The sequence below is a fragment of the Rhinolophus hipposideros genome (genome assembly GCF_964194185.1).
Source record: "Rhinolophus hipposideros genome assembly, chromosome: 8".
In the NCBI taxonomy this organism is placed as follows: domain Eukaryota; kingdom Metazoa; phylum Chordata; class Mammalia; order Chiroptera; family Rhinolophidae; genus Rhinolophus; species Rhinolophus hipposideros.
The window spans coordinates 88,261,772-88,289,216 of NC_138054.1; the positions used below are offsets into that span (position 1 = coordinate 88,261,772).

General features: G+C 45.8%; 2 protein-coding genes across 4 annotated transcripts in view; both read left to right on the top strand.

Annotated features, from left to right (window-relative positions):
• Window positions 1-4,647, top strand: part of MTOR (mechanistic target of rapamycin kinase) — a 116,006-nt gene extending 111,359 nt beyond the window's left edge. For all 3 annotated transcript variants that reach the window (XM_081057022.1, XM_081057021.1, XM_081057020.1), the window contains 4 exons: window positions 125-205; window positions 484-564; window positions 2,997-3,102; window positions 3,719-4,647. In XM_081057022.1, the coding sequence (XP_080913148.1) occupies window positions 125-205; window positions 484-564; window positions 2,997-3,102; window positions 3,719-3,734 (284 nt within the window). In that variant the 3' untranslated portion in view covers window positions 3,735-4,647. The remainder of the gene's footprint in view (window positions 1-124; window positions 206-483; window positions 565-2,996; window positions 3,103-3,718) is intronic.
• A 1,564-nt stretch (window positions 4,648-6,211) lies between these two features.
• Window positions 6,212-26,703, top strand: EXOSC10 (exosome component 10). Its single transcript, XM_081055748.1, has 25 exons — window positions 6,212-6,404; window positions 8,049-8,185; window positions 8,851-8,974; window positions 10,100-10,204; window positions 10,503-10,668; window positions 10,833-10,947; window positions 11,984-12,059; window positions 12,276-12,386; window positions 12,792-12,935; window positions 13,425-13,615; window positions 14,488-14,644; window positions 14,814-14,962; window positions 15,143-15,193; window positions 15,800-15,911; window positions 17,189-17,239; window positions 17,400-17,478; window positions 17,573-17,691; window positions 19,435-19,530; window positions 19,783-19,857; window positions 21,138-21,225; window positions 22,344-22,417; window positions 23,213-23,384; window positions 24,154-24,215; window positions 24,762-24,838; window positions 25,627-26,703. The coding sequence occupies exons 1-25, from the start codon at window positions 6,294-6,296 to the stop codon at window positions 25,655-25,657; spliced, it is 2,673 nt and encodes an 890-aa protein (XP_080911874.1). The 5' UTR covers window positions 6,212-6,293; the 3' UTR covers window positions 25,658-26,703.
• Window positions 26,704-27,445: the final 742 nt, after the last annotated feature.

Below are 27,445 nucleotides of genomic sequence, written 5' to 3' on the forward strand. Positions count from 1 at the left end.
CCTTTTGAGGGGGGTAGGGCGAGTGTTGGGGGGAATGTGGTGTGTGAAGAAGTAGAGCTAATACCTTGGAACAGTGGCTTCTTGGTGTTTGAATTTTGTAATTGATTTTTTCTTTCCCTCCTAGAAATTTTGGATGGAGTAGAACTTGGGGAACCAGCCCATAAGAAAACGGGGACCACAGTGCCAGAATCTATTCATTCTTTCAGTAAGTCCAACCTCTGAGGACTTGGGCCAATGACTAGCTTATTAAGAAAATAGCAGCTGTGTTTTTCCATGAGAAGGTCAATAAGATGAAGGAACAAAACCGCCTTTGAGCAGAAAAGGTTCCGTGAATTTCTCATTATGTTCTGAGGACAGAGATAGACACAGAGGAAGAATTGCTCAACACTTCCAGAAGTGAATATTTGAGAAAAGCAGGGCGTCCATTGAACCTGTCGTGATGATCTAATTCTTAACTGTTATTTTTACTCTTGTGTGTTCCAGTTGGAGATGGCCTGGTCAAACCAGAGGCCCTAAATAAGAAAGCTATTCAGATTATTAACAGAGTGCGAGATAAGCTCACGGGTGAGTGTGTATGTGTGTTTCCTTAAAAGGATCATAAAATCGGAGAGACTTTTCTCTCTCAAGTGGGTGGTCAGCCCCATTTTCTATTGGTGTTGGTGCCTAAACGTTGACTATGCTGCTACCTGGAGTGTCTCTGAAGCCATCAATTAACAGCCCTGATTCCCTTTCTAATGACCAATAAATTTACTTTAAGTCATGTTAATCTCATTTTAACAGAAGTATGTAAAGTTCTGTTGGGTCCAAAGTCAGCCAAATTTAGGGAAAAAATTTTAATCATCATGACTCGATATTAGAGCAAATCTGACCACTCTGATCATTGCCTGTTTGTACTTTGGTAGCAGTTATGATGGAGTGGAGAGTGTGGAAGAGAAGTCTCCTTTTGAAAAGGAGACATTTCACATTGACCAGATAGTGTGATGTAGTGGGTGGGAGTCGGGGAGGCCGAAGCCTGCAGCTCCACCATTTCCCATGTGACCCCTGGTCCTCTGTCTCTTCATCTAAAGGTGAGGAGACTGCTTCTCAGAAGCTGGTGAGGCTCCGTGAGACATGGGATGGCAAGTGCTTAACACTAGGGCCTGATACATACGTTTTGTCGTATATTTATTTATTGAGCATCTACAAGGGCAAGATGCTGAAGAAACAATGCTGGTAAAAACGGCAGATTCCTGCCTTCGTGGGGCTCAGAATTTAAAGGGCAGCTCTGTGTTAAGTGGAAAAAAGGGACTCAGAGCTCTCATGCCAATAACTTAAGTTTAGGAGTTTAGGAAAAGATTCCCTAAGCAAACCAACCCATGAGCTAAAATCTGAAAGAGGAGTTAATTAGGGGCAGATTGTTTCAGGCGCAGGAAACAGCATGCAAGTGCCCTGCGGTGGGAGGGAGTGTGGCAAGAAAAGTCTGAAAGTGGCCAGTCTGACTGTTCCTGAAAAAGGAAGACAGGAAGAGCCCAGTGCAAAGTGTTTTGAATCTGAGTAGCCCAGGGCCAGATCTTACAGGACTTTATGTTTTTCTCCTATATCCTAAGGGCAGTGGGAAAGCACTAATGGTTTTTAAGTGGGTGGGGAGGGCAGAGGAGGGCCTGGCTGGGCTTACTGTGTGAAATGATGCCTGCTCTGGCTGTGTGCGGAGAATTGATCAGAGGGAGGGAGCAGCTGCCAGTCATCCAGCCTCGACAGTTGATTAGACTAGGGTGGTCGCAGTGGAGATGGATTCAAGAGATTTTTTTTTTCCTTTAAAGTTTATTTGGGTGACAATTGTTAGTAAAGTTACATAGATTTCAGGTGTACAATTCTGTAACACAGTATCTATATCTCACAAAGTGTGTTCACCACTCAGAGTCAGTTCTCTGGATTCAAGAGATCTTTAGGAGGTAAAATCAAAAGGATTGATGATGGGGAAGGCTCAGGAATGGCCCCAAGTCATTGGTGACTTTGTAAGAGCTGGGACGAGCCTGGCACCAGAGGAAGCAACTGAAGAGACTGAAGTGAGAGAGAAGCGAAGAAATGGAGACAAATTTCAGAACTCTTGAGAAGTTCGGCTGTGCAGGAAAGAAAGAGGATGTAGCTGGAGAAGTAGTTAGGTGAGAGGCTTTGTTTCTTTAATGGAAGAGAGGAACATGTTTACAACACATTGAAAAAAGGGCAGTTGAGAAGGAGAGTTGAAAGGCATGAGTGAGAGGAAGGGTAATTAATATAAGGCTCCTCAGAAAGCAGGAAGTGATGGGATCCAAAGCGCAGGTGAACTTGGCCTTAAGTGGGAGGAGGGCAGCTCTACCAGGGTCATGGGAGCAAAGAGGAAGCGCATATTAAACAAGTCTAGCACCTCGAACGCTGCCTGACACATCATGGGTCAAAAACTGTGTTCAGTGAAATAATTAACTTGCAAAGTAGGTGATGAGGGCATCTGCTGGGGATGAGAAGCCAGAGGAGAGGTTTGGATATTTGGGGAGAGTAAAGGACTTGAAATGATCCTCGTGGAAATGGAAAGACATGTTGCCTAAGAAGCAACATAAGCCAGCCTTGTACTGCCGCATTTGGAAGTTGAAGATTATAAATTTATAATGGAAGTAACTGCCCTGTGGAAGGAAAGACTCAAAGATGGAGGCTAGTGGGATTGAAACAGAACAGGTTTCTCATCCACTTGCTGACTCAAGGGTGATTCTGGATTAGAAGAAGAAATCTTCAGAAACCCATCAGCCAGGTCTGTGCCCCTGCTGAACTCAGCCACCTGCAGGCCTTGACTCTCTTTAACCACGTCTGTGTTAGGAGAAGGAGGCTGGTGCTTACTCAGGTCCCACGGAGGTAAATTTAAAATCCACCCCTTGTCTAGCCTTCATACTCAGGCGTGAGGATAAACTGATCGGTGCTGCATCCAAACGGCCAGCAGGGCATTTTAACCAGGTGCAGAAGCAATGTTTGGGCTTCTCCCGTCCTAGGTCGGGACTTCTCTCATGATGAAACGCTGGACGTCCCAACACAAGTGGAGCTGCTCATCAAACAAGCCACCTCCCATGAAAACCTCTGCCAGTGCTACATTGGCTGGTGAGCGGGCGTCTCAGCACTTTTGTTAAAATAGAAAAGATTGGGAGGGGGTGGAAATCCATAAAGGGTAATCTTTAATTTTGTATTCACTGTGTGTGCTCATTGCTCTAAAAAGGAGAAATTTGAGAAATATGGATGCATGTTAGGAAGGCAAATGCCAAAATAAGTTAAAATTACATTTTAAATGGTTTAGAAGAGTGAGGCTTCCTTATTTTGAGGGGGATCTTTTTGGATTTTTGCTGTCAATTCCAAGATACAGGAAGGCAAAGTAAAAGAAGCCAGAGCAGTGACAGAGAAGGAGATGAAAAGACAAACTTTGGATCTGGGATTATAACATCAAGGACCACTCGGTCCGCTTTGATTAATTGCCTGAGGCTTGCCCGAAGGTAGATACTTGAGCGAGAGGGCCATAGGGGAGTGTCCTGGGCCCACAGCAGGTGTCAGCACTCGACTAGCAATGACGAGTGTGTCCTGCACAATTAGTAGTGGGAGATTTCAGGGAATCTCCCGGGGATTGTGAGACCTTGGTCTTCCCATTTTCAATGTACTCGTATCTGTGTACAGCTTTGAAGAAGCCCAAATTATTAAAATATTCCTTTTCTTTCTGTCGTCTTAGGTGTCCTTTCTGGTAACTGGAGGCCCAGACGTGCCCACAGCATTTCCCTTGAGCCTTTTGTACTTTGGTATATGCTTCCACTAAACTGAAACCATGGTCGGAAAGTTCAACTTTGTTAAATATTTTGAAATGTAAATGAAAAGAACTACTGTATATTAAAAAGTTGGTTTGAACCAACTTTCCAGCTGCTGTTGAAGAATATATTGTCAGAAACACAAGGTTTGATTTGGTTCCCAGGACAGTAAACAGTTAATGCTACCTAAATCAAGCCATTGATTTTAGGGAACAGAAGATCCATAACTTTAGAAATACGGGTTTTGACATAACTCACAACTCATCGTGTTTGCTGATCGCAGAATGGCCTAGTCGTGCCTCTCAACATGAATACAGCAAACTCAGAGCAGTCAAGAAGCCTCAGGTCATGGAGGACACGTCTTAGGATTCTGGACCGTAAGGATGCAGAGGCCGCCTTCTTCACTTTCACCCATCCCGTTACCTCACTGGTCCGTGGACGGCAGCAACAGTATGTGCGAGATGGTCCAAAATGGGTGGGAAAAGGTCCATCTTCTGCCTCACCCACGATGCCGCGATGTACACACTTCAAGACCAGACCACTAGAAGGGGAGTGTCTTCAGATTACTGGGTGACCTCAGCTGTGCAGATGTACAGAAGGCATCACAGTGCAAGGGAGTGGCCCACACGGGCCTACTTCTGGGATGTTTGCAGTGACATGTGAACGCTCTGTGTTTAGAGCAGGGGCTTGGAGAACGAGTGTTGTCAGGCGGTGCTGTACACTGAAGGCCTAGTTACATGTTGGAAATGAGCAAAACGTTAAACTAAATGCACAAAATATAAAGTGTAGCCGTGTCTAGACACCATGTTGTATCTGAATAATTTTTGTGCCAATAAACAACAGAATTTTAAAAACGTATGAGTGGCTTTTCATAATTATTAGTTCATAAAGGAAGCAGTTTATTCCTTCAACATTCACTAAGCACTGAGTACTAGGGACCATGAAGGAATTGGATCTACATGACCTAGTCTGTTTCCTCGGGGGAGTTCACAGGCCAGAAAAGGCCAAGACAGTATCATGCAGGAGTGGACTGACAACTCCATGACACGAAGGGGTGAGAAGAGCCACGTACAGGGTGTGAGCCACAGGTGGGGCTCTGAAATGACTTTGCCACCGGGCAAGGCAGGAAAGCCTCATGGGAAGGGGGACATTTGCCATGTGTCTCAAAGGATGAGTGGGAGCTTGTCAGTTGAAGCAAGTGAGGACATTCTCGGCAGAAAAGAGGTGTCAAAGCACAGTATGGTGTAGAAGTGGTGAGTATTAACTTGAGCCATATTAGATTGCAGGTATTCAGCCCTTTTTTTATATATAAAATGGTGGTTTCACATAGTCACACTTCACAGTTCAGCATGTCTACCTCAATGATCAGTGGGGAATAAAAAGAATAGGAATGAAAAGGAGGCTAGAAAGTAGAGTGGGGCCAGACTGGCCTGCCTCCCAGTTCAACGGCAAGGAGTTTGAACCTGATACTGTGGACAGCAGGGAACCATGTGAGGTTCTAAAACAGAGGTAGAATCTGAATCTCCTCCTCTGAAAGTGGATAATAGTACTATGAGGATGAGAGAATCCATGTAAAGCACTCAGCACAGTCGGACAGGTGGCATTAGGTCGAACCATATGAAATAGGTGCTCAAAAATATTAGTTGTTAAATGAACTAGGCTAGGCTTTTGTTCTGCCAGGGTGCCTGTGTACCCAAGGTACGCAAATGGGGGAAAACAGTAAAGAAACAAGTATCCTGTTAATAGGTTGTTCTGAATAACAATAAAAGCTAATGTTTATTGAACACTACTAGGCCAAATGAATTGCATTAAGGGTGTGCCACCCCTGATCTTAGAATATATACCCACTGAGCTTCCCCAGTCCCTCCCCTGACCTCATATAACGAGAACGCTTCGAGGCATTCAGTTGGCAAATGTTTTGAGTTCCCACTACGTGGCCAAACGAGTGGTTCGGGGGGTGTAAAGGAGAGGAACACGTGACTGGAGGTGGAGGGCACAGGAGGTAAGTGAGGTGGGAGCATGCAGATGCCTTTTCCAGGAGTTTGCCTACGTGGGGCAAGAGAAAGGTGATGGCGGCTAGGTGTGGGGTGGAGTAGTGCTTTTTCGGTTTGTCTTTTTAGTTGGGAGATGCCAGCATACGTGTAGGCTGTTAGGAATGAACCAGGGAAAACATAGCGGATGCAGAGAAAGGGCATAAATGCAAGAGCCAAGTTCAAGCGGGTAGGAGTGGCACGGAACCAGAGCTTGGGAGGAGCTGGCTTTAAATATGAGGATAATTGAGTTCTCCGGGTCTCACCCTAAATCTCAGGACCGTTGGGATGATACAATATGAGGTTAAAGACGAATGCAAAGTTCCCTGGGTGGAGCGCTCGGAGCTGACACCGCCCACGGACACGCCCCCTAACATCCTCCCCGACGAGGACTACCTTTGCACATGCGTGGGGCGCGCACGTCGCGTCGGCCCGAGGCACTCTCGCGAGAAGAGCCGTGAATGCCGGAAACATGGCGGTTCCCAGTCCCCGGGACTCCAAGGCCCCGCCGGCTACGAGCGCGGCTAAGTCCGACGAGGAGATGGTGCTGCCGGGATTTCCGGACGCGGACAGCTTCGTGAAGGTGAGTTCGCGGGGCCTCGGGGACACCGTGAGCCTCCAGGGGCGGGCCGGAAGCAGGTCTGGGCCCTCGGGGCGGCCGCACGCGGAGCCCCGGGCGGGGATCGAGGGGCCGCTGCCCGCTCCAAGCAGTCTCTCACTTCACCCTCCGGGGCTGGGGCCTCGCACGCGGACACTAAAGGTAGCTCCGCTTTCCAGTGCGTTCGTTCTCCTAATTGAGCCCGTGCAGCCCTGAGTGTGGAGAGCCCCCTCCGCAGTGGGAAGGGCTTTCTGGTCTGTCACTCCTTGTCTGTCACTCGGATGCCCCAGCCGTCGCGAGCTCGCCCCCGCCCAGGCCTGAGCCAGCCGACCTACTCTCCCCAGGGGCTCGGCTGCTCTGTGTTGCCCATACCTCCCTGCACCCTCGCCTCCCGCGGCCGAGATAGGTTTCAGCGCCTCTTCTCACTCCTGAGGTCCAGTCCTGCGTAATCACATAATCCCAAAACCTGGGTTTCAGGTCCCCTGGGCAACTGTCACTGAGTCTCCCTCCTCCAGGTCCCATAGGGTATGTATCAATGCCTCCTCGAAAGAACACAGAGGGGGTTCGTTTAGTTATTTGTATAATGCTGCTTAACCGTGAGCGAACATGAAACGAGTTCAGACGCCTTATGCATAGCTCTGATAAAATCATGAAACTCAAATGATTTGTAAATTAGCACTACAAATTCTCAAAAACTACACCCACGTACCTACTTGATTGTTAGCAGATGCTATTATTAATGTATTTGTTTGGCTTTGCTAGTTCCTGGACCACTAGCCGTGGTCCTGATTGGGGGTGTTCATGCTTATAAGCTACCAGGTACCCCCCCATCACTCAGATTGCTTTCTCTCCTCTTTTTCTTGGAAAACGTTTATTCCGCAACTCGCCGTGAAGTCATTTGGCCGTCCCATGACCAACCGTCTTTTTTACCTAGGACAACCACTTCAGGTTTTTTTCTCATTACCCCACAACAGTTAAAACAGAGGAGTACTTGGCACTAACTGAACCATAAACCTAAGTCCCGCTGTGGGCAGTAGCCATTATCAATTGGTCATCCAAAGGGTCTAGAATATTCTTGTATTGTTTTTAGATGCTCATCCAAATGAAAACACAAAAACTAATTCCTGTAGGAAACTCATGGATCTGAATTTAAGTCGTCAGAGTAAATAATAGCACTTCTGTGCCAGCAGCTATCCTAGGTGATTTTATTAGCTCATCTAATCCTCTCAACAACTCTATGGTGTTGGCACTTAAATAATGCCGATTTTTCAGAGGAGAAAACTGAGGTCCAAATAAATGAAATAACTTGCCCTAGATCACAGTTAATAGGTAGCCGAGCCAAGATTCAAACCCAGGCCAGTTTGAATATTACTCATACATGTAATGAGTAATTTGTTCTTCCTCTCTCCACTCTCCCCAGAATGTAAGCTCTAGAACTTAGTTTTGTGTTCACCATTGTATCCTCAGGACCTGAGGTAAAATCAGCACTAAGCGAATATTTGTGGGATTGGATATCTTCATCATCTAGCACAACGTGTTACTATATATAATAGATGTTGAAAAAAAATGAGTTGCTGAGTGAATGGGGATCCATGTTTAAAATGTGCTTGGTTTTCTGGTTTTTGACAGTTTGCTCTTGGATCGGTGGTAGCAGTCACCAAAGCATCTGGGGGCCTACCACAGTTTGGCGATGAATATGATTTTTACCGAAGTTTTCCTGGCTTTCAGGCTTTTTGTGAAACACAGGGAGACAGGTTGCTTCAGTGGTAAGTACTATATACTGTTTTCTCCTGTTGAAAGAAATGAATATTAAAAAGTAGGTAATTTTTCCTGAAATGTGCTTTTTCTTACCATAATTTTCTGTGCTGTAAAGAGCTATGGAAATGTAAAAATAAGACAATGGATTTTGATTAGGGAAACTTGGTAAATTTTGAGTTTAACTTTTAAAATATCTTGACTTTTGCACCTACAAACAATGAATCTTTTTGAATTAATGTAGGACTTGAAAATCTAGATCCAAGATTCTCTCACAACTTGCGGAGCCACAAGTATTAGCCTTCTAGTAAGTGTATTACGACAGACAGTACACAAACACTGATTTTTGTTTAGCTGTTCCATGACAGAATTAGGGAATGTTTTCGATTTCATGTTAAAACAGTGAATGCAGAGTACATTATTTGCATAGTATTAGATATCCTTTTAGAATTTAAAGGAAGCTTTGAGTAATGTCTTCCACCCCTTCAATTAACAACAGGTGAGTCTTAGCGAGATATAGCGGATTGCCCAAGGCCACACAACGTTTTTCACTATAAGGGTGCAAGTTCTACTCATTTGATCATAAAGTATTGGGAATAATCTGAGCGAGGCCTTTTGCGCTTTCTCCCTGATTATAAACAAGTGCACACACTAACCTTGGTTTTCCTGTCCTTAGCATGAGTAGGGTAATGCAGTACCATGGATGTCGAAGCAACATTAAGGACCGAAGTAAAGTGACTGAGTTGGAGGACAAGTTTGATTTACTTGTTGATACCAATGATGTTATTCTGGAAAGAGTGGTCAGTATTTCACCTTACTCCCTTCTTTTCTTTTTTTTTTTATATTACTTTGTAGAAGAGTTTAATCGAGCCAAACTGACGACATATGACAGGGAGCAAGATCTCAAATGCTCTGAAAAAGTACAGCTTTGCGGCTTCTTCACCTTACTCTTAAGATAACTAACAAACGAGAAGCTTTTGTATTCTTAAAATATGAAAAGTAACCCGGGCACCTTAGGAAATGAAAAGGAAGTTTCGCATTTCTTGCCTGTAACACATTCCTTTCTTCTGATAGTTGGCTTCCTTTTTCCCAAAATAACACTTGTCTTCAAATATATCACTTCAAAATAACACCGGAAGCTGATTTTTAAAGTGCCTTAGAAGTCTTTCCAGGTTTGCAACTCCTTTTTGCACTCTAGAGAAGAGGCTTCTGGATACAGAGCCCAACCAAAATTTAGTCTGTTTCTAATGTTAGTCACAATGTGCTAAACACCCCAGCTCGCGTGATTGGAAGGATACGTGGATCATTCAATCTAGCTTACTGTCTGTTTAGGGCTCATTCTACAGCAGAACATTATTTGAAGAAATATACTGAGATCGTCCACGACAAAGCTAACAGTCAACCATATGACGGTCCTGCAGATATTTAAGTTATCCTCTCCTGTCCCGTGGAGTCACTTTTCCATAGTCTGAATGCCCATAGATCTTTCAGTGGTTTCTCATATTTTATGATTTCAAGTCCTGGCATGCTACCATTTGTCACTTGGGTGCACTTCTGTTAGTGGTATCCAAGCTGATACTCCATGTCTGCTTCTACAGTACAAAGTAGCTCAGGACACCCTTCATTCCCATTCTAAATACCATCCTTCTACGTTTAATATATGCACTCTAGAGTCTTTTTAAATTATTTTAGTGATCCACATCGCACTATTAAATCAGTTTTGAATTTTCAGCCCAATGCATAACTGTAAAGAGAATTAAATAAATGTTGCTGCCCTGTCTTGGAGCAGATAATGCTTTAAGTATTCACTTTTATATGTATATATTCTCACATACAATGCTCTGAATGTATTTCTTAGAAATTTTAGATAATTAACTGTTAACCTTGAAAGGAAGATACTGAGCTAATATCTCTTCCACTTTTAGGGTATTTTACTGGATGAAGCATCAGGTGTGAATAAGAATCAACAGCCTGTCCTCCCTGCGGGATTCCAAGTCCCCAAAACAATAGTGTCCAGCTGGAACCGGAAGGTGAGGGCTGCTTTTCAGATTCACTAGAGCTTCTCATGTCGGCTTTGCCCATTCTAATTTGCATTTCTGTTCTAATTTTTTGGACACAGAACTGGCCAGGGCCTAACTCATTCTCCTAAGCAGACACAACCTAATTACACCGTCTTCTCTACTTTGCATGCCTCAGTCCCCCACATGCACATTCTTAAATGAGTGGCTCTTCGAATGCTCTCGTCTCCTTAGACGGCATAAATTGGAATTTATTTTTCTAATTGATAGAGTTCCTATGTTGTAAAGTATTTGTTTTCATTGATCATAGGCAGGAGAATATAGCAAAAAAACAAAATCTGAAACTTTTCGGCTGCTTCATGCGAAAAACATCATCCGACCTCAGCTTAAATTCCGAGAGAAGATTGACAATTCCAACACGCCATTTCTTCCTAAAATCTTCGTCAAGCCCAATGCTCAGAAACCCCTCCCTCAGGGTAAGTAGGGCAAACTCTGCCTAACAAAAAACAAACAAAGGGGAAAAGGTCTCCCTCTCACCTTCCTTGCTTCAAAGGGAGCCAGTTAACCTCCATAAGTAGATAAGACGTGAATGTGTCTACGTCTTCTGTGATGGTGTTTTTACCACTGTTTGGGTCTCCAGCTCTCTCTAAAGAAAGGCGAGAGCGCCCACAAGATCGTCCTGAGGACTTGGATGTCCCCCCTGCTCTGGCAGATTTCATCCATCAGCAGAGAACTCAGCAGGTGGAGCAGGACATGTGAGTGTCTTCCTGTCTGAACTTTCTGCTGCTTGTCTTTATGCTACATTTTCACTGTTTCACTGTTGTAAAACGTTGAATGAATACAAAGAATTGAGGCGATTTCTCCGTATCCTAACATGGATCTCATCATAACACCCCCCGTTTGTGTTCGCAGAGGGCCTGCGCAGACATTCTCTGCTGTAACCCTCGGTGCCTTCCTGAGAGGTCTCAGTGCTCTCCTCCCCATTGTATAGGTGTCACAGCAGAATTAGAGATGCTCACTTCCCATAGAACGAGATCTTGAAATCCAAGTTTTCTTAAAACTGTTCTTCCTCTATACCACTCTGCCTTTCTTGTTAGGTGGGGACTCAGTAAGGTAAGGCTCACTCATGCATTCAGTAAGGAAAAGGCATTTGTCACTAGCAGGATAAGCATTTTGTAAAAACTGCACTTAAAACAGACAAAAGAACTTTGCCTGCAGTATAAAGAAAAAAGGTGATGAAAGCTTTGTTAGTATTGCTCTTTTTCTCACATATAGCCAGTTGTCTGAATATTCCTTCAGCCCTGACTCTGTACTGTAAGCCACAGGCTGAGTGCTAAAGAACTAAAGGTAATGAGAGGCAGCCGTGCCCTCAAGGAACCCATAGACTCAGGGTTTTTATACAAGCATATGATGGAGGGACAGAAGAAATACATTGATATATGACCACATCTGCCCCGTCCTCTCTCACTTGACGGATGTGTTATTTCAAACCACAAGGAATTATGTATTTCGTATTTTGGTATCATCTACAACACCAGCCATATACTGTTTGGCAAATAAGTGCTCAAATTTTTATAGACAAGTAGATTTTTAATGATCATACTTTCAGGGTCCGAAGTATCACCTGAATTTTTTGACTTGAATTATCATTGAAATAATGATACTTTTCTAGAAAGAAAATATTTTCACAAGGGTCTTTTCTCATTTGTTTTTACAAATTGCATGAAAGTCGTTTTTCCTTGAATCGTGGAATGAATGACAAAGATTTTTCTTTTTGTGTTATTTACGCAGGTTTGCACATCCTTATCAATACGAACTGGATCACTTTACTCCGCCGGATTCAGCCCTTCAAAAGCCACAACCCCAGGTGAGTACCCAAACCCAGCCTTGTGTATGGCTGGCATCTGAGTAGCCCAGGAAGAATCAAATAACTAGAGTAGTTGACGGTACTTTTGGCTTTCCTTAAAGACTTTAACATAATAGGTTGTAATTTGGAATCATTTCTCGGACTGATAATTCATTTTGTACTTTAGGATGATTCTTAATACTCCTGTCTTTTTCTACCTGTGCTTATGTGGTCCAGTTGTATAGACCTGTAGGAGAAACACCCTGCCATTTTGTATCGTCCCTGGATGAACTAGTGGAACTCAACGAAAAGCTCTTGAATTGTCAAGAATTTGCTGTGGACTTGGAGGTAACCTGTAAATGACCTTGAGAGAGATTTTTACATTTTCTGTGAGTTCACCTACTCGAGAAATATAAAATTAATGCTCGTTTAAATTATTTTTTGGTAAAAAATCATTGGGGTGGCCGGTTAGCTCAGTTGGTTAGAGCGCAGAGCTCTTCACAACAAGTTAGAGCTCTTAACAACAAGTTTCCTGGTTTGATTCCCACATGGGCCACTGGGAGCTGCGCCCTCCACAACTAGATTGAAACAACTACTTGACTTGGAGCTCATGGGTCCTGGAAAAACACATTTAAATAAATATAATGTTTTTAAAAAACATCATCTTACAACTTTGTTTTATAACTGACTGCAAAATCCGCAGAGGAAAGCCTCATAAAACATTTATTTCCTGTCCTCCGTTCCATGTTTTAGCACCACTCTTACAGGAGCTTCCTAGGGCTGACCTGCCTGATGCAGATTTCCACCCGAACAGAAGACTTCATCGTTGACACCCTGGAGCTTCGAAGTGACATGTACATCCTCAATGAGAGCTTCACAGACCCAGCTATTGTTAAGGTCAGCCTTTTTCAGCACGTGCGTGTGAGTGCAAGATTTAACTGCTTTTCACTTGACTGTTTCATTGTTTCAACATAGACCCAATAAGGTTGAGAGACATCATTGTAATTTCCTACTCTAGAGAACCACATGCTAAACTGCTTTTGTTTCTGAATCCGTTAAAACAGCTAAGACTTAGCTCATTACCACCCAGAAAAAAACTGTTAAATCACTTTAATGACTTCTGCAATGAGCCGTGCCATCAAGATTGCTTGAACTTAATGACTCCCCTTGAAGCTCATAGAGCTGCTTTCTTAGAATCATTGGCTGTTGGCAGACGTTAAGGGAGTGCAGTTAGGAGTGTAGAGGGCTGTGGCTCACATTGAAAGAGGCATTTAAACTGAGCCCGTCCTACTCTTTTCTTCTGGGTTCTCATCCCGGCGTTCTAATAACCTAGGGGCAGAGCGGCCTCCCATGCGTTGTACTGCACAGTTCTGATTTTGTTTTCAGGTCTTCCATGGTGCTGACTCAGACATAGAATGGCTACAGAAAGACTTCGGGTTGTATGTAGTGAATATGTTTGACACCCATCAGGCCGCACGCCTTCTCAATCTGGGCAGACATTCTCTCGATCATCTGCTCAAGCTCTATTGCAGCGTCGACTCAAACAAGCAGTACCAGCTGGCTGATTGGCGAATACGGTCAGTTCGCTCTTGGCAGGGAAACATGGGTGGCAGAAGGCGCGGGTGTTCGTTAACCTCATCTACGGAGACCTGTTCAGCCGCTGATACTCTTTGACTCTTGCGTTGTCGGGCTTTTCTCCAGCTGTTTGCAGTGGCATAAGTGAAACTGGAAGTTTTACCATGTTTCCCTGAAAATCAGACCTAGCTGGACAGTCAGCTCTAATGTGTCTTTTGGAACAAAAATTAATAAAAGATCCGGTCTTATTTTATTATAATATAAGCCCTGGTCTTATATAATTTTTGCTCCAAAAGACGGATTAGACGCTTTAGAGCTGATGATCCGGCCAGGTCTTATTTTCAGGGAAACACGGTAGCGTCATAATGTGGAGTTGTGCTGGGCTGATCCTGATACACTGCTTCATGGAACAGTGCTTGGAAGAGATGTGCCATGTCAATATTCATCCACTCCTGTCTCTTGTTTGAAACTCGTTTTCCCTATTAGGGATGGTTGTATGTGTATGAGATGATCTCCCATAGATTTGTGAGAACTCTCAGGTACATAGTTGATTTCATCTTTTAAGAAGTGTGGACTATAGTATAAGATTATACTAGAGTCCCTCCCACTTTCTGGAACTCTTGCTCAGCTTGCTCATTTTCAGACGGCTCGTTGCCTCCCTAAGATTGCAGCTGATACATGAAGAAGCCACTAAACTCTTCTCGTATCCTGCATGCCAGTATCTCTAAAGACAGGCTGATAGAACTGTTGTATTGGCTGTGAGAGAATCTTTGCTATCAGGAGCCAAGCAAGTCTTAGCGCCCACGGAGGAGACAAAGTAAATTGCTGCTCCTGCTGGGAGTTAGTGAAATCATTTCCTTTGTTGCAATTCTAGACCGCTACCCGAGGAAATGCTCAACTATGCCCGAGATGACACCCATTACTTGCTTTACATTTATGATAAAATGAGGCTGGAATTGTGGGAGCGGGGCAACGGGCAGCCCAGTCAGCTGCAGGTGGTGTGGCAGCGCAGCCGGGACATCTGCCTCAAGGTAACTCCGCGCCCAACACACAAACCCGGACCGCTCCTCGTTCCTGATGAGGTCCCGGTTCTTCCCATTGTTCCTCACGTTTGTGTAGAGAGCCAAATGTTTTGAAGCGCTCGGGGCTCAATTTTGATTCTTGATCAAAGAATCTTGAGGATGCTGTACCATTTTGCAGAAATTCGTCAAACCTATCTTCACGGATGAGTCCTACCTGGAACTTTATAGAAAGCAAAAGAAGCACCTCAACACACAGCAGTTGACAGCCTTTCAGCTGCTTTTTGCCTGGAGAGATAAAACCGCTCGGAGGGAAGATGAAAGCTACGGGTAAGGGATCAGAGATTATTTTACTATTTCTCTTAGACCGAGCAGGGCCAGCCAGTAACGAGGAAATAAGGGACTCTTTCTTTTTTTTTGCCCTAAAAGTGGTTTACATTTTCCCCTGGTTATAACATTTACTGGCTGAATGCTGAATGTCATGTGACCCCCTTGTGTGTTTTGTTCCAGATACATCCTGCCAAACCACATGATGCTGAAGATAGCTGAAGAGCTGCCTAAGTAAGTCTGACAACTGATTAGCACCTCCTGACTTGCTCAGGAGAGGAATTTTGTCCTTCGAAATCAAGCTTCTCTGATTGTTACTACCTCAGGGCTGGTTTACTCAGGGAAGATTGGGGCGCTAAGGAAGTTCGCAAAGGAATTCAGCATTTCTGCCCTCGGGCTGCCATGTAGGACCTAAAACTTCTGAACTGGAACCATTTCAGTGGTTGCATCTTTTATGGAGTCCAGTGTGAGTCCAAGCTTGCGGCATCAGCACCGACTTTTAAGAGAGGAAAGTCTCAGATTCTCTCACCTTTACTTTCTTCCCAACGAAGGCATCTCTGAATTTTAAATGTTTTATGATGTTAATTGAAGTACAAGCACGGAGTCAAAATTCATAACCTGGTGTTCACCCCGTTAGCAGGAGGCAGGTTGAAAGAGGAATCTGCTCAGAGCCTGGTGCGGTGCAGTGCGTGCCTAAGCAGCTGGCCTGGCTTCCCCTATTTGAGTATTTCCTTGTCTTCAACTGAGCTCTCTGGCTTTACCTGCCCGTCGCTTTTGTCTGGAAGCCTTGTGGGCTGTCTTCCTAAGTGACAAGTTGCATGTGTTCTTACTTGTCTCCAGGGAACCTCAGGGCATCATAGCTTGCTGTAACCCCGTACCACCTCTGGTACGGCAGCAGATCAACGAAATGCATCTTTTAATCCAGCAGGCTCGAGAGATGCCTCTGCTCAAGGTAAGCAGCTTTTCTGCTGCGGCTTCCCACCTCAGCAGGCCTGCTCTGTCTGTTAGCACCTTCGTTCTTGTAGCCTCCTACACACATGGTCTGGTCTCCATTCTAAAAAAAAAAACACCCAGGAAATAACAGGACTTAGGAAATCCAGTGGGTGTGTCTGTTGATGATAGTCAAAAGCTAAATAAAGCTTGTCCTCGTTTTATGACCTTATTTTTGATAATCCAACAGCAAGTAATGTCTGGTGCCTGGGCTGGTTCGCTGTTCAGAGGCATTTAACCTGGTGCGATATTACGGAGTGGGGATCTCAGGGCAGGGAGCTCATTTTGGAAGCCTGGCAGTGGTCCAGATGTGAAGTGGTCGTGCCCTGATGGGTGTGGTGGTCACAGAAATGGAAAGGGAAGGACAGACACAAGGAGCATCATCAGAAGAAAAGATTGACGGGACTTAATAACAGACGATGAAAATGGCTGCCGTTTCCTTTTGGGCACGAAGCTAAGTGTTGTCTGAAAGGCAGGTGGATTTGGCGGTCATGGAGGTAGACTCATAGACAGCTCCAAATACAAAGCCGGGGTGACTGGGACAATATGCACACCTTGGGTAGAAATGGGGAGATTAGGAAGAGCTAATTTTGTGAAGGAGATGCTCAAGTTTCGACAAATGTAGGTGAAAGCAGGAAATCCAGTCAAAACTAGGGCTGCACATGTCTCTGTGAGTGTGTGAGGTGCACCAGCGTGCGTCTGTGTCTGCTCTGTCTGTCAGTGGTGAGCGTTCACGCAGATTGCAGGTTGTGATTTGTGTTTTATTGGGACAGCTTTTAACATATTGCCTCTGGTATTATCAGTGTGGTAAACCATGCTTGTAATTTTTCAAAAGATTATTGATGCAGGACGACTTAAAATCAGCCCCCTTGAAGCAAAAAAAACCCTGAAAATGAACACACTTAACAATAATCTTCATGCTAAAATTTGTTTCTTAGCTCCACAGTTTGTCCGAGTAAAGAAAGAAGCACTAGTTACTAGAATCTTTTTTAAGCTCTTTGCCACTCTCTGTATTGTGCCTAGTCATGATAAAAGATTTTATTCTTTGATTCAACAAATAATTACTGAGCACTCAGTAATTGTAGTGCCAGGCACTGGATGGGATAAAGGGATGAAGGAAAATCTCTAGACTCTTGAAAAACAGTCTAGTGAAGGGAGACAGTCTGTGCTAAAGGAAAAAAAAAATGTGTCCTCACGTTTAGGCAACTTTCCTCAAATTCTCTTTGTTTTTCTTCTTAGTCTGAAGTTGCGGCTGGAGTGAAGAAGAGTGGACCACTGCCCAATCCTGAGGTAGAGTGATGTATCTGTTGTCTCTTCTTTTGGGAAAATACCAGTCCAAGCCAGTGCAAAATAATTCTCCCTGTCAGGCTAACACCAAACACTGTAGGCGAAAAGCTTCTGCGTGCTTGCAAATTTTTCACTGTGGACTGTTGGTTTCTTTTTGATGCAGAGATTGGAGAATGTTCTCTTTGGACCTCATGACTGCTCCCACGCCCCTTCTGATGGCTATCCTGTCACCCCAACCAACGGTAATATCGAGGTCCCTGAAATCCTGGAGAGGCTGGGAAAGTGCCTGGTATGCAATCCAGTAGGCCTTGAGCATGGTGACGTGTGTCCCCCTAGGGCCTGTGCCAGCACAGAAACAGGCAAGCCTCTTCTGTGACGGGAGACAAAAGGAAGAGGAGGAGGCCCTGCTGGGTGCCCAGTGCCTTATCGCTACCGCCGTCATCACATTATTTAACGTGAGTACTGTAGACCCGCAGATTTCTTGGGTTTTTATGCCTTGGAAGGTCGCATCTGCCTTTGAGACTAATGCCCAAAGTAAAACCCAGCAGCAGTGAGGATAGGCATGGAGACAGATGGGCAGGGTGATTTGCTTGCTACTCTGGACGAGGGGGTCCGTGAGAGGTGGGGGGAGGATCTCTGTGAGCTCTGTGTGAGGAAATCTAAAGGGAAGGGTTGGCATCTTGATGCTAATGCCTGGCAGGGAGGAGGGCCTGGGCTGCAGGGCCACCCAGGCAGGACGTTTCCCACACAGCCGCCCGATGCCCGGAAGTGCTGGAGGGCGTTATCTGATAGACTGTAGAGTGTGTGCTGGTGTACCTGCCTGACCAATGCCAGACCGTCCAGGGGTGCTCTGATGCAAAAGAGAAAACTTGGAAAAGTATTTCTCTACACTGTGCTTCATTAGAGGAAGTGAAGAGCAGGATATGCAGGCACTAGTAAGTGGGTACAAACTCACTTCCCCTTCCAGAAGGACACTGAGTCATGGTAAGTAGTGACTCCGTTCAGTCTAGAGACCCAGAGTGGCCAACTGGGGTGTGGCTGTGTTCCCAGAATATGCGATGAGTTGTGACAGAGCTTTACCCCAGTCTATCCTACCCAGCAGGCCTCTGAGAAACGTGTGCATGGCGTTCTTCTAGTGGAGGCAAAAGCGAGAGGTTCTTGAACTACAGGTTCTTTGCCAAAGGAAGAGCAGGGTGCACTTGTTGGCCAGAATGGGTAAATAGTGGAATGACCAGGGAGGAAAGGCAAATACAGACGCAAGTCGGAACCCTGCAAACAGTAGACATGCTAGACAGGAAGCACCAAGTTCTAGAAAGGAGAAACCAAGAAAGAAGCAATACCGTCGACGCTCACAGAGACGAGTATCAGGCTTAGCAAATGTTAGGTGACATCGCTGTGTGGTTTGGTAGGTTACAGGACTATAGTTCACAGCCAAGCCATCACGCTATAATGCGGGGCCAGGGCCAGGAAGGTGAAGTGCCACCTGCGAACTGTCCTACCTGGGGGTTAGCTTTCTTTTTCACTTAATTACATCAAGTTAGTGTGGGTCTTGCTTCAGGAGTTGGTGAGGAAAGAAGTCCGGGAGCTCTAGCTGACCACAGAGGTAATGAGCTGTCGAGGCGGTGAGGTGCTAAGATATGAGCATGCACTTTCGGAGGGAACATGGGGGGCCCACTTAGTCTAAAAGAGGCTGTTGTCTCCTGTGCTCTGCATGGCGGGGACATGACTACAGAGTAAGCAAAAGGACAGCACACACGTTTCATGAATGAACTCAGTTGAAAGCAACATTCTGTTTTCATCATTTCATTGATTGCCCATAAAGGTTTATAGTTGTAAATTTCAGGTGAGGATCGGATTACGACCTCAAGTTTTAGAGCCAGAGAGACCCGGGTTTAAATCCTTGTTCTGCCCGTTAGCTGTCAGGCTCTAGAAGGCTTTTTAACCTCTCCGAGCCTCGCTTTTCTCACCTGTAAGATGGTGAGAATAACGCCGCATGCCTCTGAGGCTGTAAGGACAGAGGGAGACTCATTGATTCACTAAATATGTGTTAAATGCCCTGCAGTGTGCCATTGTAGGCTATTCTAGCTCCTTGTACGAGGGAGACGCTTAAAAACATTAGGCATCATTGTTGTTCCCTTGCTTGCATCTTAATGTCAGAAAAGATTACAATTATAAATGGTCATTTTCTGTTTCTGCAGGAACCTAGTGCTGAGGAAAATGGAAAGGGTCCATTAACAGTTGCACAGAAAAAAGCCCAAAACATAATGGAGTCCTTCGAAAATCCATTTAGGATGGTAAGTAACAGCTGTGTATGTTAGGGCTGCCAGGTATGCAGAGATCTCTGCAGCCAAAGGTGTTCTTGCCTAGAAAAGGAGCCAGGGGTCTTCAGAGAGCGTACAGTATGCGTCAGTTGTCCCTGGTGACCAGGTTGGGAGATGAGGTCTCCCGAGATGAAACCAGCAAGAAACCCCCCTCTGAGAGTCACTGGTGTCCGGGTCCAGATTCCATTCCTTCAGCATTTAACGTGACTATTTCTGTTTCTCTAGTTTCTGCCGTCACTAGAACACCACGCTCACATTTCTCAGGCAGCAAAGTTTGATCCATCATCGAAAATCTACGAAGTAAGTAGATTTGTCATCTTTTCTAAGTGACTTTCTAAGAAAAAGGGTCTTCCTAATTATTTGAACCAGGTTTCTGTCTAAAACAAGTCCATCTGTGAACCCCCTGAAAATGAATGCAAAAATTCAACGCTCTATATATAAGCCTTGTTTCTAGAAAGAGGGGCCAGAACTTGAAACTCATTCTCGAAAGCATTTGGGAACTTTTTAAGAAACAGGTTTTGGGTTTTGTTTTTCTTTTAATTGAGGCTTAATGTACGTGTAGTAAAGTACACAGATAGTAAGTGTACAGCTTCGTGCATTTTTACATGTGAATATTTAAGGCTCTTACAGGTGACAGCTTAAATTTTAAAACACTCTGTTTTATATTGTTTGGTTTGTTTTTAACAGCATTATGAATAAGAATAAGAAAACACCTTCCCTGGATCCCCATGAGATGTTCCTGGGAGCCAGCGTGTTAATTGTCTGTTCAAAGCCTGCTTCCTCCCTGCAGGAAGTACCTGCTCTGATCAGATGGGTGGCCTGGCTCCCTCTGCCCTTTCATTAAGCAGCGACAATCGGGCCCAAACCCTGATGGGCCTCAGCCCTGTTGCTGGTGATTAGCTTGTGGTTTTAGAAATGGGGAGTCAGGTGGAGGTTTTGCCTTCCCTCCTCCGTCCCCCGCTGGTTGTAGCACAGCCAGTCACCAAGCATCCCTTACCTTCCGTGCTTACCTTTAATACCACCTGGTTGTGCTCTAATGCCACAGGTAAATATGTTGCCATCGTGCACACCAGACTTGCAGAAGTCCTGCCTGGAATCCCAGCTCCACCATTTACTAACCATGGCCCCGCGGACGAGTTACTTAGTTGTCTGAGCCTGTTTCCTGTCTCTAAAGTGGGGTGAGGAGACCGTTGTCCCGGGATTCTAGAAGGGATTAAATGACAGGACGGATACGAAAGCATTGGCCCAGTGCCTCCTGGAACACAGTTGTACTTTTCCTTCCGAATAAGTATTTTATAAATAAAACCAGCATGAGATTTTAATTTTTTGTCATCAGATTTGGAATTTATGACTTAGAATGTGTGTAGTTACCAGGTTAGCATGTCCTGCGCCACCTCATTAGAACAATACAGGGCGGCCAGTTAGCTCAGTTGGTGAGAGCGTGGTGCTGATAACACCGAGGTTGCTCCCCACGTGGGCCACTGTGAGCTGCGCCCTCCTTAAAAACAAAATAAAATAAAGCATTCCTAGGTGGCTGAGTTTTGGAGTTTTTTTGTGTTTTTTTTTTGTTTTCATTATAGATCAGCAACCGTTGGAAGCTGGCAAGCCAGGTACAGGTACAAAAAGAATCTAAAGAAAGTGCCAAGAAGAAGGCAGCTGAGCAAACAGGTAGCATTCACTTCCTTGTCAACTCAACCAGTCAAGTGTGTTTGGTAAAGAACAGCCCCGATACATCATTCTGTTTATTCAGCCGTTTAACAGAGTGCCAGGTACAGCAGTGAGCAAAACAGCCATAGCTCCTCCCTGGGCGGCTGCCCTGCTCCTGAGGGGCAGTGGACAATAAACGACTAAATGTTTGTCCTGTCAGATGGCAGTAGGCGTTACGCAGAGAGAGGGCAGGAAGTGCTGGGGGCGGGTGGGCACCAGAGTATGTGGAGGTTCTTTCTACACGGTGGTTAGAGAAGGCAGGTGCTAGTCAGCGGGACTCGGAGCAGATGGCAGCATCCAGAGGAAGAGTGTTCCCGGTGGTGGCCCACTGGGTGGCAAGGAGGCCAGTGTGTGAAGCCGAGGGGGCACGGAGGAGGAAGGAAAGCAGCAGTGGGTGGTTTCCAGATGAGTTGGGCAGCCTCGGAGGGCTGTGAGTAGTTCAGTGACGTGAACTGACTTACACCTCACAGTGGTCACCGGCTGCTGCATCGAAAGTAGAGCATGGAGGGCGGTGGGGCGGGAGCGCAGCTAGGAGACACGGCGGTGATGCAGGTGAGAGGGGACGTGGTTTGGACCGTGGGGTAGCAGAGGACGTGTTAGAAGGTGTCAGAACTGGACGTCCCCCGTAGTAAAGCCAACAGCCTTTGATGATGAGTGAGACTGGGTGTGTGAGAAAAAGCAAGGAGCTGTGGGTGCACGAAGGTTTTGTCCTGAGGAACGAGAAACGGGGGGTTGCCATCATAAAGACTACAGAGGGAGCAGTGTGAAGCAGAAGAGGTGTTGGCTCGGGGCCTTAGCGTCTTGTCAGTGAGACTGCTATTAAATGTCCTCAGAGATGTCAGGTAGGCCATTGGCTGGGTGTGGGTTCTTGGGAGAGGAGGGGTACGGGGTGTCAGATGGAGAGTGAGGCAGTCATCCTTCAGAGACCGGGGATGGGGGGCGGGGACGGAAACCCCAAAGGGGGCTTAGGAGCAGGGAGGGGGCCCTCAGCCAGTCACCACAGCGGCCAGCTTGCTGAGGTGAGGATGGAACCTTGGCTGCTGCAGTCAGAACTCCATGGCCAGTTCTCTCTCTTGCAGCTGCCCGGGACCAGGCCAACGAAGAGTTCAAAGCAGCAGCGGAACAGGCCGTGTCTGTCCGACAGCAGGCTGCCGTACGTGCTGGCTTTTCTGCTTGTCCTTTGGGGAAACGAGATGCCTTTGTCATTGTCAGGATGGTCCTCGAATATCAGGAGGGCTTACCCCATGGTTCAAATGAAATGCTTTTGTCTTTCTAGTTCATTTTGGCTTGTCAGTTAGTGCCTGCCTCATTTTCCCTCAAAAAACTTTGTAGTGTAATTGCTTTTAGATGATTTCTTCCACTGTGTTTATGGTAAACATACCATACCATCCGGCTGGCAGTAGACAAGGTATTGAAGCCTGTTGTGTGCCCCACTCTGCCCTAGTAAATGTTCTGCCCCCCAACCGCCCCCCCCCGCAAGTACGCACACCGGAGTGTTCACCCTGCCTTTCCTCAATGGCCTGATGTCATTCTCCAGCTACCCTGTTTTCCTGAAAATAAGACCCAGCCAGGCCATCAGCTCTAATGCATCTTTTGGAGAAAAAATTAATATAAGACCCAGTGTTATGTTATATTATTAATTATATCATATTAAAGACTGGGTCTTATAGTAAAATAAGACCGGGTCTTATATTAATTTTTGCTCCAAAAGACGCATTAGAGCTGATGATCCAGCTAGGTCTTATTGTCGGGGAAACAGTAGGAACTTGTTCTACCTGGCACTAGCCCCACCTCAGACTCCCAGCCAGGACCCCTCTCCCCATCACTGAATCGAATTCCATAGCACAGTGTGCAGCTGAACCCCTAGCAGTGGGCTCACACCGGAAGTACGCAGGATTATCTCCTCATACTTCCATGCTTCCTTCCTATGGGTGTGTTCCATCTACAGCTCGAAAACGCTGCCAAGAAGAGAGAGCGAACAACAAGTGACCCAAAGACCGCAGAACAGAAACAAGAGAAGAAACGACTCAAAATTTCCAAGAAGCCAAAAGACCCAGATCTTCCAGAAAATAATTTTACCCCTTATGACTACAGCAAATCGGATTTCAAGGCTTTTGCTGGTGAGGCCAGATCTGGGGCCCCAAAAGGAATGTCTGGCCATGTTACATGGAAGGGGAGTGTAAAGAAAGAGCTCCACTCAGGCACAGATACAGTCCTGCCCAAGACATGGCACTAACCAAAAATCCAGAGAAACAGCGGTGACCAGACAGAAACGCACTGCCCATCACCACCCGCTGTGGCTGCTGGGGCTAAATGTACCAGCCGCTATAGTGCCTTAGCAAGACGGCATCCATTCGAAAGTGGCCTCATCTTTCCTCACAATAGCTTATGCCCAGAAACACATATTCTCTCTCTCTCTCTCTCTCTCTCTCTCTCTCTCTCTCTCTCTCTCTCTCTCTCTTTGAGGGGCTACAGGTGGCATTTCTGACTCTCTGTCTCCTTGCCACTTGTCATTTAGAAAGAAAGGTAGGGCAAGGTGGTCCACGCGGTCTTTTCTGCAGGATTGTGACCTTAGCCCAGGTTAACGACAGTGGCCTTATCCAGCTCACAGAGACCGGAGTGGATTTGCTTGCTGTAAAAGTGACCAGTGCTTTTGCGCTGCCCCTGATCTTCTGAGAATAGATCTGTGAGAAATGAACCTGGTCTTCGGGCTGCCCTTAGCTACTGGGAACGTGATGAGGGAGTTTATAGCAGCCATAAATCCCTCATCATAACCGGGATAACAATCTGACAGCCCTCGCTTCCTGGATACTATGCGCCCAGTCTAGTAGTGAGCCTGCGTGTGTACTCATTTACGTGATCACTGGCGTCTCTCCTCTCACTTTTCAGGAAACAGCAAATCCAAACCTTCTTCCCAGTTTGATCCAAATAAGCAGACCCCGTCTGGCAAGGTGAGAAACGTCTTGAGAATTCTAGCTTGTGTGTGGTGCTTAGTTTCCACCTCTTCCATTGCTAGGAGCACAGGTTCATCCAAGAATCGTCTTCCTTTGCATAACTTTCCCCTCACCTCATTGCTTCCCAAGTACAGACAATGCCCATCAACTATTCCAGCAATAAAAAAAGATTTTTTGAAGAGACTATAAAAGCTGGCATGTGGTTTTTAAACAGTGTTTTTCTGTTCGCTCCCATGGGAATTGTAGCCATAGGCCAAAAACTCCTCTGGTGCCAGCACAGGCCTGCGTTTGCCCCATGTGGGTGTTGGTGCCTGTCAAAGCCAAACGGGGGTGAAAGTTCGGCATTGGAACATGAGGCCTGTGTGGAGCCCCCCAGTTCCTTTAGTAGCTCCTCCTAACGGCCTCACCTTCAGAAACACCCCGAAATGTCCAATGGCGAGAAAACCAAAGTTACACCAGTGGTGCTGGAGTCTGGGAGGGGCCATCTGAGCTCAGGTGTGTTTTCTTGTGTATCTTACCTTTTGTGCTTCTTTATCTTTTCAGAAATGCCTTGCAGCCAAAAAAATGAAACAGTCAATGGGAAACAAAAGCATGTCCTTTCCAACGGGAAAGTCAGACAGGTATGTGGTAGAAGCCATGGCTCCAGTTTCTGCTCAGAGGTATCAACTGGGACGGCTCAGAGAGTCTCTCACAACCAAACCCTCCCTTTGACGGGAAAACTGAGATGGGGGAGGCGGGGGTTGGGGGACGCCGGGTATAAGTCACAGTCACTGCACCCAGGACCCAAATTCCAGTCCTTCTTAGCTCTTTCTATTATCCGTGCAGCTTCCTGAGGTCACCCCACAGCAAATGGGTGTTAAGTTTTCCAAGGTGAGCCTGTTTCTGTGGAAGGAGAAAAAAATCAGTGAGCAAATGTGGGTTGTCTCTGTTGGAGAATATTTTAGCTCAAAGCATGAAACCCTCATCCAGGGAGGGTGCCCTCAACCAGTAACCACAGCAGACAGCTTGGTTTTTGGAGCAAAAATTAATATAAGACCCGGTCTTATTTTACTATAAGACCCAGTCTTTAATACGATATAATAAAGCAGACCGTAGAGCAGACCCTGAGGTCAGAGGACTCGCTCTAGGGTGTGGCGTGATGAAGAAGGAACCTGCCTTTAGGTCTTGGTCAGCTCAGCCAGCCGCCGCTGGGCCTCAGCACTGCCCCAGCCGACGCGCTTGTCTCTTGTAGGGGGGAAAGGTTGGGGCGGAGGGCATTACTGCCCTGCTCAGTTCTCCAGGCCCCCAGAATGAATCCCTCCCCCTCGGTTCTGCATCATTAAGGTTTGCAATATCTTATATGCAGGCTAAGAGCAAACTTCCAGCCAAACTGGAAGAAGTAACTTTTGTTTTCATACTGTCTCTGCAGAGGTTTCAGGCACAATTGGCCCAAGAGATAGTGTTGGAAGAGACCCTTGGAATCCCCCATGGACTGGAAGCACCAAACGGTGGTGCTGGTTTTGTACAGACTCATTTTTAAACCATTAAAAACAATTCTTACTGGAAGAAAGCTAGTTCCTGACTAGTCTTTTGCTGCCACCACAGCGCTGGCGGGAGAGGGCAGATCCCGTCCTTTTCGATCACCATCTTCAGCTGTCTGTGGGTAAGTGTGCCCTCGGAGGATACTGTGATTCCCAGGGAAATCCAGAACCACTCCCAAGGAGGAATGTGGGAGATACCCCGTGTCTCAGGAAAAGACAGTGTCTGTAAAGCAGCTGACTCCGTCAGGAGGGCTCGTGGGCGGTGTTACTTCCTGCACATGCTCCAGATTCGTGGAGGAGGCCAGGTGGTAGAATGCCATCCGGACGAGGAGTGGTAGGGTGCTTTAGAGCCAGCCAAGGCTCCTGGAGGGCCTGGTCTCCTGCCTGTGCCTCTCTCTCGCTCTCTCCCTCTCCTGTCTCGTTTTCTTTTCCAACTTTGTTTTTATCTCAATTATAAAAGTCATAATACGTTCATTATGGAAATGAGGGGAACAAAAATGCAAAGAAAAAATTACGTCATCTGTAATCTTACCACATGGAACTAACTTCTAACATTTTGGTGTAGAGGCTTTTTACTCTGTGTGTGTGTGTGTGTGTGTACTTTATAAGCTTGGATTTCTGTTTCTCGTATGTCATCTGTAATCTTACCACATGGAAGTAACTTCTAACATTTCGGTGTAGAGGCTTTGTGTGTGTGTGTGTGTGTGTGTGTGTGTGTGTGTACTTTATAAGCTTGGATTTCTGTTTCTCGTTTTTCACCTTCAAAGACTTTTTCTCATTCTAAAATTGATTTTAATTAACTTGCACTATTAAACATTTAGGTTTTCATTGTTCTTTTCTTAATAACGCTGCATTGAACTTCTTGTATGAATTTGTGGTTCAATTTCTGGTTATTTCTTTAGAATGCCACTTGATTTTCATCCTGAGATGGGCTATTAAATCAAGAAAACAAAATATTAACCATTACTTTTGTCTTCACAAATACTTAAACAAGCACTCTATTTTCTTGGACATTTTTCCCACGAGTTAATGAGAGGGCTGACTGTACCATCCCCTGTGGGGCCACCAGGCTGAGCCAGACCTCACCACCGCAGGCAAGCAACCCGCGGAACAGCACAGTGAACAGTCCTGCCCCTGAATGCCCGGGGTTGGTCCTACTTAGGACTAGAATGGACAGAAATGCCAGACCATCGATGGCTTAGCAAAATAGATGTTTTCTCTCTCCTTCTTCTGTAAATCTAGTCAGTCTAGAATTAGTGGAAACTCGCAGTCCTGACTCTGGCTTCCATCTTATTGCTCTACCATCGTAAAGTCGACCACAGGGCTTCCACGTTGTGGGCGAGTGACTACCCTCATTCCAGTCAGCTAGAATGGCACCCTCAGCTAGAAGGAAGGAAGGGAGGAAAAAGAACCCAGGCTCCCTTTAAAAGTATACTGCCCATTTCCACTTCCCACTGGCCAGAACTTAGTCAAAGGATACTGGGAAAGGCATTTCAGTGCCCATGTGCCCAGTTAAAAATCCAGAGTTTGGAAAGAACGGACATTGAAGCACAACGGGCAGTTAGCCCAAATTATTTGTTAGTGCGATGGCCCAAAGAGGCTTCATTGGGTTGAACCCTGAAGAGTAAAGGAAGAAGTCCAGAGAATCTTGTAGTCAGTGCCACTCAAAGTGAGGGCCCCTGGCAGACCTGCAGGGAGCTGGTTAGA